The sequence below is a fragment of the Miniopterus schreibersii genome, assembly GCF_964146895.1.
Source record: "Miniopterus schreibersii genome assembly, chromosome: 7".
Lineage (NCBI taxonomy): Eukaryota > Metazoa > Chordata > Mammalia > Chiroptera > Miniopteridae > Miniopterus > Miniopterus schreibersii.
This window is the reverse complement of record NC_138108.1, coordinates 8986964-9006647: the sequence shown is the minus strand read 5'-3', so window position 1 is coordinate 9006647 and position 19684 is coordinate 8986964. Positions and strand designations below refer to the sequence as shown.

Below are 19684 nucleotides of genomic sequence, written 5' to 3'. Positions count from 1 at the left end.
TGATCTTTTCATCTAAACAGCTTCTACTATCATCTTCTTACCTTGTCTTGGTTTATCTTTCTTCATAGCTCTTACTATATTATAGATTTATATGTCTATCCCAACAGACTGTATGTCCCTTATGTGCAGGGACTTGATCTGTTTTGTTGACCTCTGTGTGATTACAATGAAGAATTGTTGAATTGAGTGATAAACACATGATTATGAAAAAAATTGGTGCTTTGGCTACATTTCTCACGTGTGTGTGTGTGTGTGTGTGTTTCTCCAATATAGAAAACAAACCTCAGAGTACACCGGCACCATCAGATATCGCAGTAATCATGTACACGAGTGGATCCACGGGACTTCCCAAGGGGGTCATGATCTCCCACAGCAACATCATCGCTGGCATCACTGGGATGGCTGAAAGGATTCCACGGCTGGGGTAGGTCGTAGTGAGGAAATGTGGACAAGGCCAGTATTTATGTCTGTTATAGTAATGTTTGTGACATGAAGTCTCATGTGGTTAAATGAGTCTTTCAGTCTGTTTACAGTAGGCATTTCCTTCACAAGACATTAGTATTAATTATAAAATCGTCTTAATTGTGAAACTTTAAAATATAATTTATAGATATCATCAACAGTTAACCTTTTATTTTAAAAGTACAAATTTCAACTGACTTAACCCGTAATTTAAATTATTTTAATCAGTTTGTATTGTCGCCTCTATAGTCATTTTTATACCTAAATATGTTATTCAGGTAAACAACTTAATATATCCAATAAGTGTTTAATGAGGTTCTGTATTCAGTCTCTGACTTCTTTTTAGGACAAATTTCATAGCAGGGGGAGAAGGGTGTACTGGAGGGGAAAGATGCATGCTGATGACTGACCTGGGCAGTGGTTAGGTATTTTTGAAGCTGTTATGCACAGAAGTTACACACACACACACGCGCACACACCGGTTACTGTGGAATAGAATTTGGGAATGGGGAGAGAAATTTGTCTTGCATACATAACTTTCAGAAAAGTATTAAGAACAACAGTGTTCTGTGTTTGCTTCAGTTGCCCTTTGTAGTTTGGGGATGGGGCAGTTCTTGAAATATGTGCCCATGCACCCATATGCATTTTCTTACCTAAGGTATAGTTTATTACTTATAACTTAAATCTAGCTCTTGGGACAGGAGTCTATTCTATAAGATTCCCGGCAGACCCTTGTGGGTTCTGTGTGAACTTTGTGTGGCAGCCCACTAGCTTTAAAGACCCTTCCTCCTTGGATTTCTTCTCCTTCCAAAGAACACTTTCATTTTTAAAAATATATCTTTATTGATTTCAGAGAGAAGGACAGGGAGAGAGAGAGAGAAACATCAGTGAGAGAGAGTCACTGATTGGCTGCCTCCTGCACGCCCCTGACTAGGGGTCGAGCCCACAACCCGAGCATGTGCCCTGACTGGGAATTGAACCATCTCCTGGATCCTAGGTCGCCCCTCAATCGCTGAGCCACACCCGGCGGGGCTCCTTTCATTTTTTTACCACATTCTTCTATTTCTTAGCTCTGCAGCACCTGTAATTGATTAGTGAGTGCCTTCGAGTAGGAGTGGACACAGGGCCACTTGCTTAGAGTGTCTATATCCTTGTTTTAGGCTGAGCTGGAGTTTTTATCTCTGACACCCCCAGTGTCTGTCTGTCAGTGTCTGTCTCTCTTGCTCTCCTCTCACACACACCACCACTACCAGTGAGTCAAATGGATGCCCTGAGGGCCCTTCCATGTGCCTTTTCAAGCTCGCTCCCACTGTAGTCACTTTCAGCAGAGAGGCCTGACAGTTTCTTCTCACATCTCCCTTTTCTTTCAGAGAGGAAGATGTTTACATTGGATACTTGCCTCTGGCCCATGTGTTAGAATTGAGTGCTGAGCTTGTCTGTCTGTCTCATGGATGCCGCATTGGCTACTCTTCCCCACAGACGTTAGCAGATCAGGTAAATGCCATGTCCGTGACTTGAGATACTAAAAAAATCATCATTTTAAATACATTTCCCCGTCAATTTGACACTGTATTATGAATATAACAATTTAAAAACAGGCACTTGGCTTTTTAATTGCTTTTTAGAATATGAGTAAATTAAAATCATGAATTTATAATATACTTTTTGATTTAAGAATTCCACTGAATTTTAAAATAAGAATCACTTTATGTGGATCACTTTTTCTCTCTATAGTCTTCAAAAATAAAAAAAGGAAGCAAAGGGGATACGTCCATGTTGAAGCCAACGCTGATGGCAGCGGTTCCGGTAAGAGTTGAACACTAACTAGTACTGAGTTCTAAAGAAGTGTCACATGCCACAGACATACATGCTAGTGGAAAGATTCTGTTGTCAAGGTAGTTCGTCTAGGTTTATTCCTCATTCAGTCTCTGCATTACTTTAAGCTCTGCGGATTTATTCCATCTTGTTTTAGCTTTACTTTTTTTTTATTTCCAGCTTCTGTATGTATTATATTATCAGCTCCTTTCTCTAAATAGCTGCTTGTTCAAGTTTTTTTCATGAGGTTTGTTTGCTGTTAGTAGAAACCCGAAGTGTAGCAGGAGGTAGGAGTGAAGGCTAAGTTGAGATCACCTCCTTCTAAGCAGGTAGTGTAATTACCTCCTGATTCCTCAGGGGAAATCTGGCCTGGACACCAAAAAAATTGCTGCTACTTGGCATGACCTGCATCCTGATGTGATACCAGGCATGGGGAGGGGCCTTGAGTGTGAAGTCAATGGAAATGAGACACGATTTTCTCTTAGTGTAAGTCTTATATGACTTTTGGATTTTGTTTGAAAGTGTTGGGAATTATGCTCAGATTCCTGAGCCCTCACATCTAAGTATAATTACATAGTTATTCTAAAATCAAATACAGGAATTTCTATAGGTATATAGTTTCCTTAGTACTATCTTTAAATTTTCAGTTCATGTAAAAATTCCATGTAATTTGAAATTGTAGGGGATAAACTACTTGAAGTCATTAAAGTATACTCCGTCGTAGTGCTAGGCCTAGCAAGTAAAAGACAGGGTAGACAAGGAAATTCCCAAGTGCAGCACTGAAAGACAAAACCAACCAGGATAGCCCAAGGTCCTCTTGTGATTAAAGAATGTGGAACTCTATAACCTAACCATTTCATGTAGTTGCTTATTTATTTAGTGAGTTTAATTTTTAGTTCAGAATAAATAAGATGAAGAAAAGCAGTATAAAAAAAATCAATAAATAACATATTACTGCCCCAACGCTTTTATTTTTTTACTACTCACGAGCACCTGTATTTTTGCTATTAAAAATTATTTTTACAGAAACCTCATTTTTAAACTAATTTTGACTGTATTTTAAAAATGTGTGCCTGATAGGATATATCTTTTAGAATGTCTCAATATTGATAGAAATATTAATGTGATGTGAAGATTTTAATATGTATAAGGCATCTGCTAGCATCATTAACTGTATTAACTAATTTTTATACAATCAGGAAATCATGGATCGAATCTACAAAAATGTCATGAATAAAGTGAATGAAATGAGTAGTTTTCAACGTAATCTGTTTATTCTGGCCTATAATTATAAGATGGAGCAGATTTCCAAAGGGCGGAGCACTCCCCTGTGCGACAGGTAAGGAAATGCTCTCCCTCCGGGTAACAGAGTTGTTTTGTTCACATCACTAGCCCCCTTAGTTGAGGTAGTTGTAACAAATTTATTTTAAAAAGTCAGAGGGACTCTTTAAAAAAATCCATCTTGCGTAAGAATATGAGCAATTAAAAAACATTGCCATCTTATGTGAAAAAATTTTTCACTTACAATTTTACTCAGTTTAATAATGTGCTTATATTTTTATATGGACACTTATGTGACTTTATTATTTTGAGAAATAATTTCTCTTTGCTTTAAATTTTTTTTCAATGTAAATATAAAATGGCAACAAAATGTGATTAAATTTTTTGGCTTGAAGTGTTAAATGACCAGTTTTACCACAGACTTGATTTTTTTGTCTTGTTTTTGTAGTGCTAATAGAGTAAGTAGATTTAAATATAAAATAGTTTAGAATTTAGAAATGAATTACTGAGATTATTTTTTTACAGGAATATTAATATAGTTTTCAAATGCTTCACTTTATTTAAAACTTTTTAAGTTTTCCCCCCTGCCTTTTAGTTATCTCTTTAGCAAGATATATAACCTACTTTGTAAAAAGCCTGTTAATATTATTTTATTACATGATTGCCACTTGGCCTTGCCTTTTTCAAGGTTACTTAAAAAAAAAACAACCCTTTCTTCTTTTGATCAAGATAGTAGGTAATCTTTTTATATTAGTGTATTTTCAGAAATATTTCAATTAAACATTTGAATTGTGTTTTTTTTTGATTTACCAGATATTTTTAAACAATAAACATGTTGAAACTGGAATTAGTGAAGTTTTTTAAAAAGTTAGATTGCTGTATATAAATATGTACACATTTCTAGTGAAGTAATAAGCTAAAGCAAAAAGTAATTTGTTTTTAGTACTAAATTTATAAATGCAATAGGATTATTCAGTATTAATACAATGTGTATTCTAGAATGATACAAAACAAATTGCTTTGGCTATTAGCAAGGATTTTCCATTATTATACAAAATTAAACCTTACAACTTTGAATTCAAATATTACTTGAAAAAAATTAAGGCAAGCTCATAGATTGTTTACTTGGTTGATCTTTTAAAAATTAAGATTTAAGTAGTGCGTCAAGAGAATCTCTTGAATTGGGAGTGTGGCCTTGGTTAAGTCACTTAATATCAAAATTGGGAGATTAGTCTAAATGATTTGGGAAATCCTATTCAGCTTTAAAGTCCTGTGGGTCTCTGATTTAATATATATATTTTTTTAAGGTTTATTTTCCGGAAAGTTCGGAGCTTGCTGGGTGGGAACATTCGGCTGCTGTTGTGTGGAGGTGCTCCGCTTTCTGCCACCACACAGCGGTTCATGAACATCTGCTTCTGCTGTTCTGTTGGCCAGGGCTATGGGCTCACGGAGTCAGCCGGGGCTGGAACAATTACAGAAGGTGAGAGCCCCACAGAGTGCAGTGTCCGGCAGAGGCCGTGTGCACCACCTGGCTTTTTTGGGTATGGGTGGTTTTCTACAAATATGTAGGAGAAGAGGGGTTAAGGTGTGTATCTACCACAGTAATGGTAAGTTCTGTGTTCTGTGATTATTGATACGAGGTTTTAGAATATAAGAGTAATTCATTTAGAGGAGTTTTTCACTTAAAACTAGGCAATATTATAAACTAAGTAGTTTTCTGGAAAAGTTCTAATAAAAAGCATTGGCTGTGTTGTATATATTTATTTTCTTACCTTAGTTCTTAAGTTATGTTTATGTAAAAAGTTAACATGTTTTGTCTAGTTGTTTAGGTATGTGTATTAAGGCTCAAATTCAGAAATGTTTGTTGATGGGTGTGTGTGTAAGTATAGTGAGAAGGTCTGGAGAGAAAGGTCTAGAGAATATAGTTTTCAGAGCTTCCCATGATGATGTGATTGAGGGAGAGATCTGCTTGCATCCTAGATGGTTCCCAGGTCAACCCCATGGGGCCTCATGTGTCCCTTTTGTGGGAGGCAGCTACTTTGCTTCCAGTACTAGAGAAAGCCATGTTTCTACTTTGTTTTTTGGATACTGATAGATATCAGACCTCTTCACTGTTGATTTTTTCTTACTTACCTTGAGTATGTCTATGTATTGTTCTTATGCCAGGTTAATCTTGCATTATTCCTGTATTTTCCTGTTTTCAGTTATGGTCTCTGTATTTTTATATATTTTTGGAAGCTACTTCTACATTATGTTTTGCAGGAAATAAACAAGCAATCTTAAGTGTATGCATATATGGTCGTCTGTCCTCCCCAGGATCTTAATTTCTTCTCTTTAAGATTCACATTGAATGTGTGATTAATCAGTTACTGTTTGTTGTAAATAAAACTCTGTAAAGTGTTAAATATCTGCATTTTATCGCTGGTATTTGAATGATCTTCAAGAGGAAATGCAATGCAGTAGTAATTTATAATGGTGGGTTCTTTCCCCAGATGCTTCCAAGTTAGCAATCTTAATCTCCAGCCAGGCCTTTGAACTCTCACTGTGTGAATTTAAGTAGGGTTGCGGTAGCCTAACTGATGTGTGAGGGAGGCTTTCGAGGTCTCACATTGAAATAGTGATGCATGAGGAACATTAGCTTATTTGTACTGCAAAGCTGTAGAGTCTAATGAGGCAGGGGAATAGGTGTAAACCATTCTGCTCCATCATTTCTTAAGATAGGGAGCTACAAACTCATGAACTGGGCCTGATGTAAGAAAATTCGATGGGTGAGGAATCTGGGGAACTGGAGCAGGCATGTGCCATGCTGGGAAGGTGGGCCTATTGTTCCTGGAGATTCCACCCTTGTGAGTAAAATGTAGATTAAAAACAAAAGAAAAACTCAGTGTGGGCCACACAGCCTGTGGTTCACCAGTTTGTGACTTCTGCTTTTTCTGGGGTTAGCTAAGCTTTGGGATAAATCATCGTTTTTGATAATTTAGAAAAATGAAGCCACTTATTTTACCTACTGTAATCAAAGACTTTTTTTCATTTGCCTCTTAGTGTGGGACTACAATACCGGCAGAGTGGGAGCACCGTTAGTTTGCTGTGAAATCAAATTAAAGAACTGGGAGGAAGGTAATAACGTATTTTAAGCACAGAGCATTAATATGTATAGCACTAAACTTTAATGTTGTATTGGCGTTACTTTCTTCCTTACTTTAGGATATAAAGTTACTCACAAGTGCTCATTTTGTCACTTGTAATAGATATATTTTATCTAGAGCTATATGGATGCATTTACTTTGCAAGTTTTAGAGATGATTCTGAAGAATTATAATTGTTTTTATTTTGCTTATTATCACTTAAATACAAGTAAGAATTATGGCAAAAACTTGAGAAATATGCTAAATAAATGTCAGTTAATTAAGAATGATCATAACTTTTATTTTGTAGAAGAAAATTCATAAAATTCTATGAAATTGAAGATTTTTTTACATGTGTTTTTTCTTGTCTTTCTTTTCTCTGAGGGCTTCAACCAAGAATGATCAGAAATAAATTTTTACTATAATTCCACTTAAATACCAATTACTTTAAAAAATTTTTACTTGATCCTGTTAACATGTACATATTATCTATGATTTGTTTGGATGCTCTTTTCTTTTATACAAAATAAAGATAAAAATTCTAAGGCTGAGATGTAATTTTTCAGCTATCTTTTAGCAGAATTAGTAAAAATGTTTAATAAATTTAAACTTGGAGTATTCTGAAATTATCTCTAAGGAATAAATCTTCTAAATATATAGTAATTTGATTTTATACAGAGATTTATCCTCTTATTAAAATCATGATTTAATACTTTTATTAGTTTATTAGCATGATATTTCAGAATCTACAGCATTCTGTTTTGTTTTTGTTTTTAAATAAGTCTTTATTAATTTCAGAGAGAGAGAGGAAGGGAGAGGGAGAGAGATGGAAACATCAATGATGAGAGAGACATTGATCGGCTGCCTCTTGCACTCCCCTGACTGGGGATCAAGCCCGCAACCCGGGCATGTGCCCTGACCGGGGATCGAACTCGGATCTCCTGGATCCTAGGTTGATGCTCAACCGCTGAGCCACTCAGGCTGGGCTCTACAGAATTCATAAAGGAGTTTACCTGTGTGTAGTATATGTAGTTATCTTATTCATTAGATGTTGGATTTTCGAGTGTAATTTTGTTTTAGAATTGTAGTTTAAAAGCATAAGTGCTTATGTTTAAGCAACTGAAGTTTTGTACCTAGTTTTATGTTGATGAGTTTTGTTAATTCATGGTATCTGCCTTATTTCTTTTGGGAAACTAGAAGTGGATTGAAATCAGATATCCCTGTTTAGAAACTAAGTTTCAGGTTTTCACATGATGCATATAGGGATAAAAATACTGAATTAACTCTAAATATTCTGCTTATTAGGTGGATACTTTAATACCGATAAACCACATCCCAGGGGTGAAATTCTTATTGGTGGCCAGAATGTGACAATGGGATACTACAAAAATGAAGCAAAAACAAAGGCTGATTTCTTTGAAGATGAAAATGGGCAGAGGTGGCTCTGTACTGGGGACATCGGGGAGTTCGACCCTGATGGCTGTTTAAAGATTATTGGTGAGCCATGTAATGCTTTCTTGTAATGTGGTATTTCTGAAATAGTTTACAAAAGAGGTGTTGTGTATTGAGAGAAGCTGCTGAATAATGTAAGTGTGTCTTTAGGAAATGTTGGTATGGTCTGTTGCATCATCCCTGTAATATAAAAGTTTACAGTGGGGACTTTGTGGAATTGTAAGGCATGACAGATTATGAGGTCTCAGAATCTGTTCAGCAGCAGTGGTATCTTTACTTACTAGCTAACCCTTAAAGAGTCAGATTCTTCATAGGGAGCATTGATTTTGTGATGACTTTGATGTCTAGAGGTCACTGGACAGGGCTCTGTTCTGTCGGAATATGTCCTTGCCTTGCCTGTGAGAACTAAGGAAGGCCTGGCTGCTCGATGGGTGACAGACACCTTCCCCCTCTCCTCCCTGAGCTTCGTGTCCTCAGTCACTGGCGTTTCTATCCCAGTCATGACTGGAGTCCTGGGAAGAGATGCTTCAGGCAGCTGCCTGTATCTAACCCACAGCCCAGATTGACCTTGTGATGTAGGCCTCTTCTCTCTCTGTCCCTCTTACTGTGGTCGTAGGTTAGGCTGTCCGTCTGTGACCCTATTGCAGGAAATTGCTCTCTGTTGCCATGCCAGTCCCCTTTAAACACACCTTTGCGTGGCCACTGTGTGATTACTAAACACTGACCCCACTGGACCACTTCCTGCTGAAACCTGGTAGTGGCTCTCAGAGGCTCAGATCAGGGTTCCTCTGTTGTGGCCCGGTTCACAGCTCCACCTTCACGTCCACTTCCTGCGGTTTCTTTCTTCCCTGCTGTGGTAGTGTGAGCTGGCCCTGCTCTCTCCTCTGCCAGCGCTGGTCCACTCGACTGTCACTCAGTCTTCCCTCAAGAACCAGCTCAGGCCTCACTGGCAGGAATTCTTTCCAAAGCAGCAGGTTGGAGAGTCTTAACACTTGGCACTGCCATAGAGTATGAAAGTGATATGTTTTTGCATCATGCGTGTCTCCAGGTGGAGTGTGATTTCAGGTGGCACTGAGTATATTCTTTACCTTCCTGGTATTAATGTGTTCCAGACACTTTTCCATTCAGTGGAGCATATCTAAAGCCCAGACAGTGGGGTGGGGGGGCCTTATTCAGAAGCTAATTAAAAATGAATGTATTTAATATCAAAATTAGGACTTATTTTTTATTCACTTTTAATTTTAGTGTAATTTTTATAATGTGCTTAATTGATAGCAAATTGCTTAGAGAATGGCCAGTATTTATGTGTATTAAAGGTGTTATTAATGTTGTCTTCTCATGTATCCCCCCCGGCCTTTGTCCTGCAGATCGTAAAAAGGACCTTGTAAAACTCCAGGCAGGAGAATATGTTTCTCTTGGGAAAGTAGAGGCAGCTTTGAAGAATCTTCCACTGATAGATAACATCTGTGCTTATGCAAACAGGTAAGAAAGTAGAATTCCTGCAACTTTTCCCTAGAATGTTTGGTATGTTACTGGCATTGCCTTCCTGTATAGGTCTTTGTAAATTCTACCAAGAACCCTTCCTTCTTATCTGTTGTCTCTGGGAACAGCCTCTTCTCATTACAGCCATTCACCCACCGAGTCTTCCTTTTCCCATCTTCCTCTGTGTCCATTCTCTGCTTTATGTCTCACTGCAGTGTCCTTTGAGGGTTCCTGCCGCCTTGGGACCCCAGCTCCCTGTCCCTCTGCACAGGGAGGCTCTCCAGAGCCAGTCCAGAGGAAGGGGAGTTAAGAAAGGAGTTGGGGATTGTGGGGGTCCCTGCTCTAACCATAAGTCTGTTTGGGACCCTGGCCAGGGCTGAGGCCTTCTTCCTTAAGCTCTGTAAGCCCATGATGATTTAGTGACAGCTGGGGAGGGGGCTTAAAGTTCAAACTCCAGAAGTGCAATCTTGGTAAATGTGTTGGATTTTAGATTGGCACTCTGATCACACTTTCCCCGACAGTACTGTATGTGAGGTAGTGACTCTCAAGTATTAGTCCCAGGTATTGTGTAGCCAGCCTGGGAGTCTGGCCACAGCATCTGACAGAATTATGAAAAAATAAGCTCTGGTATCAGAAGAACCAATTTGAAAACAGACTTTGAGATATAGCCCCGGTTAAAGATTTGTTTCATTTATGTATAAATGATTTGGTCCTTCAACGAAGTATTTTTGTTAGTGATGCCAGGGTTCTGGGTTTTACTTGTGTGCTATTAACCAGAACTCTTGCTGCTGCTGCTGCTGCTGCTGTCGTGAGGCTCCTGCCTTTAGTGGGCAACTCGGCTCCTCTTTCAACACAAATTCTCTTGATAACAAAAGAAGAAAATCAGTATGATCACATTACTTTGATCTGCCAAATTTCTTTAGATACAGTTTATGTTAGGTTTTGTTTTTGTTTAACCTGTTGATGTGAATTAGTGATTTTATAAAAGTGAATTTTCTAATAATTTGTAATTATCTTTTAAAAAATGTGTACATGGCACTATTCCTGTGCATATTTGAAATTGATCATGAAGTGTCATATTAAGGTCTATTCAGCAGTGAACTCTGCCAGGGCACTGGAACGTGCTGTGAGTCAGACAGTAAAGGTGGCTCTTGCATGAACAGTGCCCGGTGTGCGTCATGCATTTTCTGTAGAGCAGTGAAGGGCTGGCTACTGAAACGTCAGTGTAATCATGACTGCAATTAAATGGTGTGCCAGTCAGTCCCGTCACTAAGCTGTCCTTTGTCTATTTCAGTTACCATTCTTACGTCATCGGATTTGTTGTGCCAAATCAAAAGGAGCTAACGGAACTTGCTCGAAAGAAAGGACTTAAAGGGACGTGGGAGGAGCTGTGTAACAGCTCGGAGATGGAAAACGAGGTACTCACAGTGCTGTCCGAAGCTGCTCTTTCAGGTGAGTGATGCTCACACTGATTCTCATAGCCAAAGTGGGATGAGAGCACTTAAATGTGTTTATCCTGTTATATTACAAGGCCTAGGAAACCAATTGTATTTTCCTACCGTTAGTAGAAGAACATGCTTATCAGTCCCCCTTTCGAGCCCTGGGACACACAGGTCGTTTGCTTCCTTGACTGGGGCACATGTCTCAGAGTGTTCTCATTGCTATAGCTTCTGCTTTCTGGGTGGCCCCTTTCTCTACGTTTCTCTGCTGTTTCCAAGGCCCTCCTCGGTGTCCTGGCCACCCCAGCCCTCAGGGAGTCATCCAAGATTCTCCTCTACCTTCCCTGTATCCTGGGAGTTGGTGGTTTCCACTTTTGGCTGTTCTGAATAATGCTGCTGTGAGCATTTGTGTACAATTGTTTGTGTGGACATGCTTATTTCTCTGCTGGGAGTGGAACTGCTGAGCCTGTGCTAACTTTATGTCAGACCTTTTGAGGAACTGCCAGACTATTTTCTAGAATATTTTTTTCCAAATTATTTTCTGAAATGGTAGCACCATTTTACATTCTCACTAGTGTTGCATGAGGCTTCCTGTGTCCTTGTATCCTTGCCCACAGTTGTTGTTGTCCACCCTTTTGATTGTAGCCATCCTAGTGGGTGTGAAGTGGTATCTCATAGTGGTTTTGGTTTGTGGTCTTTTGGTGGTGATGACGTTGAGCATCTTTTCACGTACCTGTTGGCCATTGTATAGCTTCTCTGGAGAAATGTCTATTCAGATCCTTTGCTCATTTTCTTAATGAAGTTATTTGACTTTTTATTACTGAGTCTTATGAACTCTGTATATTCTAGTTACAAGTCCATCACCAGATAGGTGATCTGTAAATATGGCCTCCTATTCTTCTGCTTATTTCTTTTTTCCCGATGGTATCCTTTAAAGCACAACAGTTTTAATTTTGATAAGATACAATTTATTTAAATTTTTCCTTTTGTTGCTTGTGCTTTTGGTATCTGAGAAACCATTGCCTAATCCAGTCACAAAGATACACCCCTAAGTTTTCTAGTTTTTGCTCTTACGTTCAGGTCCTTAGTCCATTTGGAGTTAGTTTTTATGTGATGTGAAGAAGACATCCAGCTTCATTTGTAACCCAAATCTACATTAGTCAGGCTTACAGCACTACAGAACCAGTGGGTTACAGATAAGAGACTTACTGGGAGGGGTTGGTGTACACCATTATTGGGGCTGGTGGTCAGGGTTGGGACTCCGTGGGGCAGACTGTTGAAGGGTCCACAGCGAATCACTTCTGTGGGGGCCTCCTCAGCTCTGCTCTGAGGCCTTTGACTGACGGGCCAGCCCCTCTGAGATGATGGAGGGTCACTTTCCTCACGTAGATTATGCTCCTTATAATCAATTCAGAGAAAACAAGCAGGTGTAAAGTAAAAAGTGACCTTCCTTCTGCTTAGTCCTGGATCCCACCCTAGAGGTGTTTATAGTTTACAGTGTGTGCGTCTCGTTCTACATGTCTAGATGCCAATAAGTTTATCTAATATTAAAAAAACAACACTTGCCTTTTTTAAAACCTTGTTGCAAAAACTTTATACATCCATACCATGTACACCTAACTCATTTTGATGACTGAATTGCATTCTATTTTATGCCTAAATCATAATTTACCTAACTTACTCTGTTGATGGACATGTATTATTTTGCTATTCTAATTCTCATATGTGTCTACTTTTTTACTTATGCTAGCATTTCTGAGGGATATAGATTGCCAGCAATGAGAGTCATGGGCAGTTGCTTGTGCATTTTGATGGGTGCTCAGCGACTCTGCTAAGAATTTCAGTGGTATGTTTTTCATGACTTTGTATTTGTATTTTCCCCATACCACCTCAGCAAGTCTGGAAAAATTTGAAATTCCAGTGAAAATTCGTTTGAGCCCTGAACCGTGGACCCCGGAAACTGGTCTGGTGACAGATGCCTTCAAGCTGAAACGCAAGGAGCTTAAAACACATTACCAGGCGGACATTGAGCGAATGTATGGAAGGAAATGATGATTCTCTTTTGGCATCAGGTTGCTGCAAGGAGCTCAGATCAAATAGGAAAATACTTGAAATGCACGTCTCAGACTGTGAGGCAAACTCCATTCCTCATACTAAACCTAAACTGTTACTTCTCATGACATCACTATTTTTAATGGGCAGGATGAGTAAAATACTAAGACAGCAACCCTGTGTCTGTCTCTTCTTTCTCCCTCCTGCAGTTTTCCCCCAGGACTGCACTTGTCAGCATGTGGAGGCTCCTGAATCCTATGGGGACAGTGATTTTAAAACCTCAAGTTTTTAAATATGATTTATATGTTCTGTATAATGTTCAGTTTGTAACTTTTTAAAGTTTGGATGTATAGAGGGATAAATAGGAAATATAAGAATTGGTTATTCGGGGGACTTTTTTACTTACAGTATTTAAAAAATGTAAGGTTCTGGATGTGAAATTATGTAAATTTCAGATGCTTATGAATCAAATCATTGTTGAACAAAAGCTTTGTTGCTGTGTAATTATTGTCTTGTATGCATTTGAGAGAAATAAATATGCCCAAGCTTATGTTTTAAGAAATTGAGACTTTGTTAATATATGCCTGATAGCGTCTTCACACATTTAATTTTTATTAGATAAAGTGAAGCTTGGTTGGTGCTGCATGGAACCGAGTAGCAGCAGAGGGTTCTGGTTTATAGTAAAGACGCAAACACAGCAAGTGTAGCACCAGTGGGTAGCTCATCCCTGGAAGCTGACCGTCAACGTGCTTAGTCTTTTAGAGCTGTGAAAATGAGGAAAATAGGCAGCCTTTAGAATTGGAAGCAATTCTGAAAGTTAGACGGTAGAACTTAAAATGCAAAGGAAAGAAAGTTATTCTTTATTTCATTGACTATATGTACATTTTTTCTGTATTTACGACACATTTATAATGGAAACATTCTGTGTCCCACTCCACCTTTTAAAAAAGATTTATCTTTGTTGTTGAACGTATTACAGATATCCCCTCCTTTCCTGCACTGGCCCCCGGCACCCGCATGCACGCCCCCCAGGCCTTCACCACAGTATTTTCTGTGTCCCTGGGTTATGCATATATTCATATAAGTTCTTTGATTAATCTCCCCCCACCCATCCCCGCCTTCCCTCTGAAGTTCGTCAGTCTGTTCCATGCTTCTGTGTCACTGGATCTGTTTTGTTCATCAGATTCCATGTATGAGTGAGATCATGTGATACTTGTCTTTCTCTGACTGGCTTATTTCCCACTCCTACTTCTCATTTACATGTTTAATCTGTTTCCCTTTCAAATCAGGATTCTTTGTTTTGATGGCTTGCACTGGGGCATGCGTGTGTTGGTAGCTTGTTGAAAAAGCACCTACCCCTTTCTGTCAAACTTTCTACACTAGAAAATGAAAATGCTTAGAATGCTTCATATAATAGTATTCTTAACAATTTACATGAGAACTTAATGAGGTGAGTTAAGATTTAATTTGTAGGTTTTTATGTTTGTGTGCAACTTATTTGTGATTCTAAAAACATTGCTTGTGTGAAGCTTAGTTTTTTCACATGTATTGCTTATCTCTTGTTGTTTGAGCATTTTTAAGGGTAATATTACGCCAATTAAGATGTGTTCAAACCAGGACTTTAAGAAAACATAGGTCCATGTTTTTTATATGTTATATTAGTTATTTTATTGATTCTCACATTAGGTATCAAAAAACAAAACAAACAAAAACCAAAACAAAACACGAACCTGGGTTGGTGTAGGGCAGCGGGCATGTTGAGCCCCGGGGCCTGTGGTGTTTGGTATCACAAACATCGTCTTTGGAGGTATTGCAATACGGTGTTGGGTTTGGTTTTGAACTTTACTGGTATCCTTGTATATTTGTATTATGTTTTGGATGCTTTTCTCTCCATCATAGTTTATCATAAAGTTTGGAAAAACTGCCAAGAAGTAAAACTGTGAAAGACACTAAATGGAAGGAACCTCTCTTATCGGGATGTTGTGATCCAAAAAGTAAAACAGGGTGGGTGGGATGTGTTTCTGATGCTTTATCTTCAGAATAAATGTTTGCTCTCCACTGGTTTTCAAAAAGTTGTACTTAGAAAAAGAAGGTTCAATTCTTCAAAGGAGAGATGTTGATCATTGTGACTTGAAATAGTGGCGGATGAATATGTAGCTTGTCACAGATTCGGAATAAATGTTTCTTTTTAGAAACATAAGGCTGGTTCCATCTTAATAATTTTTTGAATGATTGCTTTCAGTCCTAAAATGTCAGATGTTACAGCAGAATATGAAATTAAATATGTAGAACCCCTTTTCAAACAAATGACTCTCTAACCCAAACTGTCTTAAGTGACTTGAAACAGTGTCTTTTAATATTACCCTTTGAAAAAGTTGCTTGATTAAAAAACCACACACACAAAAACTACCCAACAACTGTAATCCTATGATAAGAAATACTGCTTTAACCACAAGTTGCCTGCGGAGGCAAACTTGGAACTTCAGAGTCAGTTGCCAGATCTAATACACACCTGGATGTAGGCTAGATCCTTAAAGAATGGTTTCTAAGAGCCTCTGTTTTCCCTACTGGAGATAAGCTGATGAAAAACCTTTCCTGTGGCAATAAGTAGAGCAGCTCATAGCATAGATTGACGGCTACCTCCACTCTTCTTCCCCAGTGGTATTTTTAGCTTAAACTTCATTAAAAGGTTTTTACAGATTATAGAACAAAACTGAAGGTGGGACCTACTTTCTAAGTACTACTTTGTTTTTAAGTAATGGGGTTTGATATCCACGATGTTCTCTAAAAATTTGCAATTTTTGCAGCAATGTTTAAAAATTGGTGAGCTTGGTATAAACTTGCTGCTAAAATTCACAAGATTTCATAGTTTTGAAACAATTAGTCCCTGTGATACAACTTTAAAATTTAAACAACGGATGTGTGGGTTCTTTTGTAGGGAAATTATGTACATCTGTAATGTTTTATCGGGGCATCCACGTTTAAACGGTCACGCAGGACCACGCCGAAATGTCACTCATTTTCTATACTTACCAGTGGTACTTACGTGAGTTCATTTTCAATGTTTTCTTGGTGATTGCTGTTTTCTGCCTGAAGTTTCATCGTGAAGAAACTACATGGTATAGACTATTTATTTGTAATTTGACATGAAGTTTGGAGAATAAAGATATGTAAAAACATTTCTGATATTGAAACAATATTGTCCTAAATAAAAACAAACACCTCCATTCTTGAAATTCTTGTTGAAAATGAGTTTGGGGAATTCTTTCTTGGCCTAGCAATCCATTTGAAGTGAAATTTTTTATTCTAGAAATTCTGTTCTTGACCTTCGCGTCTCTGCCGCCTTTCATTCTCCGTTTGCCCAGCCCATCCCAAGTTCCTCTCCCTCCCTTCTGGCTCTGACCGCACAGAAGCTCAGCATTTTAAAGTCAGTGCTGGTAATGTGCTTCCTTCACTTATTTACACGGCATAAAGCCTTGACTAGAGGTAATAGAAAAATTAAAGTTGGGCATTAAAATGTGTGGGGTGAGAAGCAGACGTGGCATATTGTGTGCCAACCTTTAACCCTTTATGGGAGAAAGCACTATCAGTATTAGGTCAGATGGTATGTAATTTTTTTCAGATCACCCATTTTTAGTGCAGATAACTTGCTAACCTTTTAAAACAGGCCCCAAGAGAAATGGGAAATTCAGAGAGGTACTTTTCTCCTACCTCTTTCCTGAAAGCTGCTCAGTTCTTGGCCTCTGGTTTCATTTTTGGTGGATTTTCTGATTTTGATTTTTTGCGCTGGGGCTGCCCTGCCTTCCTTCAGCTGCTTCTGTGGGGTGATTGCACAAAATGTCCTTTAAAGACCAGACCTGTTGCTTTCCCTATAGTGATACATTTAAAAAAGAAAAACTATTCATAAGTAATTTCAGACAAAAGAATGGAAAAATATCAGTATTTTTATAATTTGCTAATGTAATATATGAATTTATTACCAGATTTCTAGCAATTCAGAAATATAAACTGTATGTGAAAGTCATATGCACATAGAACTTTTAGAGAGCACATTACTGGCTGGCAAATTCATATATTGAAGTCCTAATGTCAGAATGCGACTACATTTGGAGATAGACCTTTTGGGAGGTGTAAATGAGGTGGTTAGAGGGGCCCTCATCCTGTATGACTGGTGTCTTTATAGGGAGAGGAGATCAGGACAGACACACACACGGTCGACAATGAGAAGGCAAGCCAGGGAGAGCGGCGTGCTGACGCCTTGATCCCGGACCTCCAGCCTCCAGAACTGAGAGAAAATGAACTTGCTGTTTAAGCCTGCCGGTCCGTGGTATTTGTTAGAGCCGCCTCCTGTGACTTGCCTTCCTGGGGAGTGTACATTGGACATTTTGCTGTGTCAGTACACATACAAGTTGACCTGGTTAATAAAGTGACCTTTTTGATGGCTACATAATATTCCACAGCATGGGTGTATTTAATCATTCTTTTATTGCTGGACATTTAGGTTATTCCAGTTTCTACTACTAGGATTCTTGTGACAACAAACAGCCCTTGGTCACATTACTGTGCATAAGTGGAAACGAGCATCTATAGGATATTTCCCTAATAGTGGCCTGGCTAGCTCACACCTTCAGCGTTTTTCCAATTGGTATTTTGTTTTGAATGTATAGATCTTGATCCTCGGTAAGTTTAAATTCCTGAGGATGTGAGCACTTTCGTGATTCCTTGTATCCCCCAAGTTCAGTATAGTATCTTCTAAGATCCTGTTCGCTGCAGTATTATCTTCATCAGTGTCAGTCTCCAGTCAATCATGTCAGCCTTCGATCCAGGCTAAGATGCAGGGACTGGGAAGGGTGGTGTGCAGTGGGGCCCAGAGGCGCCCATCCCGGGAGCTTCCCTGGGTCCGTGTCCCGTTAGGCTTTTTTGGTTATACGTTCTCTCTCCTCCCTCCCTCCTTTCCCCTCTGCTTCTAAATAACAATGTCATATGGCGTTAAGTCGTTGGTGGAGTTGTTTTGGTCCACCCTCGGCCAGGATCACACAAATATGAGTAAACTAGAAGTGAATGCAGTGCCGTTAATCAAACAGGCTCCTGCAGGCATTTGATGTAGAACCTTGAGACCCGGCCTCTGTGCCTGTGTCCGCCCCACAGCGGTAGGAGGAGGCGGCAGGGACTGGGGATAACGGATGTCCTCTGCCACCCAGTCCCCTGTGCGACTCCTGCCGCCCTCCAGCTCCGCCTTCCCGGGGTGGCCTAGCTGCAGCCTCTTACAGACCCAGGACAGTCTGGGGGAGCAGGAAGCGCTGTTTTCACAGAGGGGATCACAAACAGGCTCACTGTAGCAAGACACCCATGGTCACCTGTCACCTACATGCCCTGGAAGTTTTGGATCATGAGATAAAAGATGGCTTTTGCCTTGGAGTATTGGTAACAAGAACTGCGTTTTGAGTTTTATGGTCTCTCCCACTTTTTTCTCCAAGTCCTTCCTGCGCTTTCGTTTGCTTGAAAGATACAGGAAAGTGGCCTGAGTGTGACTGGAGGAGCCTCGTGGGCAGCGTGCTCCGTGGGCGCTGACAGGTCTCAGGCCCGAGGTACGGAGGAGTCGTGACTACAGTTGGTCACGCTGAGAATTTTCCAGGTGTCCGGTGCGAGTTACGCGCTAGTCCCCGTGTCAGCGCGTGAGAATGGGGGTCCCTTCACCCTGCTCTACAGGCGGGGAAGCCCAGGCGCGGAGCCGGGGGAGCCGGGCAGTGGGGCCACGCTGCAGGCCGCCTGGCTGGACTAGGATCGCAGGCTCCGGGCGCTGGGGTGAGTGCCCCTGGCCTTCCGGGGCCACCTGGCTGGTCCCGGCGGTTGCCTCTCCACACCTCCCCCCTGTCGCCCTGCCTGCTAACCACATCCCTGCGTCTCGGGCCTGCCTGTTGTCCAGGCCTGGCACCAACCATCTGCCCTGAGCAGGCAGTGAAACCCCACTTAGCTGATGGCCTGTGTGTGCCCAGCACTGTGCCAGTGGCCTTAAATAGGACCGGGTGCAAATGAGCACATCGGCTGCGTGCAAACAGGACGATTGCTGTATTCTTAGGGTTTGGTTAACCTTGGCTAAGGGTAGGCAACCTAGTTACCTGGCTCCTGACACAGTCATCCTGGCGATTTCTGTTTTGGTTCGCATACAACAATGATGCCACATTTTCCGTCTGAATTTTCCATCTAACGGTTTCCTTTAAAAAAACCAAAACAGCTTTATTGAGGTATAATTTATATACCATAAAATTCACCCATGTTAAGTGTGTAATTTAATGATATTTAATCAACTTATAGAGTTGGGCAGCCATCACCACAATCCAGTTTTAGAACATTTTCCAGGCCTCAGAAAGTTGCCTCGAGCCCATTTACAGTCACTCTGGGGGCTTCTTTGGTGCCCTCCTGCCCCCTGCCCTGGGCTGTTTAATACTTTCTCAGGGATGAGGGTGGTGCGGAATTTGCACAGTGGACTCTCTGGGCCTCCCTTCCTTCTTTTTAGCTCCAGCTGTGGTGTCGGGCACCAGTGCTAACAGCCTGGCTGTTGATTCTCTACACCTG

The 19684-nt window shown here is 40.0% G+C and overlaps 1 protein-coding gene across 2 annotated transcripts in view; it reads left to right on the top strand.

Moving 5' to 3' along the window:
* The window catches only part of ACSL3 (acyl-CoA synthetase long chain family member 3), a 45981-nt gene extending 32323 nt beyond the window's left edge, over window positions 1-13658 (top strand). For both annotated transcript variants that reach the window (XM_081142778.1, XM_081142777.1), the window contains 10 exons: window positions 274-424; window positions 1833-1956; window positions 2197-2268; window positions 3477-3616; window positions 4866-5038; window positions 6601-6675; window positions 7989-8180; window positions 9503-9617; window positions 10912-11069; window positions 12951-13658. In XM_081142778.1, the coding sequence (XP_080998904.1) occupies window positions 274-424; window positions 1833-1956; window positions 2197-2268; window positions 3477-3616; window positions 4866-5038; window positions 6601-6675; window positions 7989-8180; window positions 9503-9617; window positions 10912-11069; window positions 12951-13108 (1358 nt within the window). In that variant the 3' untranslated portion in view covers window positions 13109-13658. The remainder of the gene's footprint in view (window positions 1-273; window positions 425-1832; window positions 1957-2196; window positions 2269-3476; window positions 3617-4865; window positions 5039-6600; window positions 6676-7988; window positions 8181-9502; window positions 9618-10911; window positions 11070-12950) is intronic.
* The last annotated feature ends 6026 nt before the right edge of the window (window positions 13659-19684 follow it).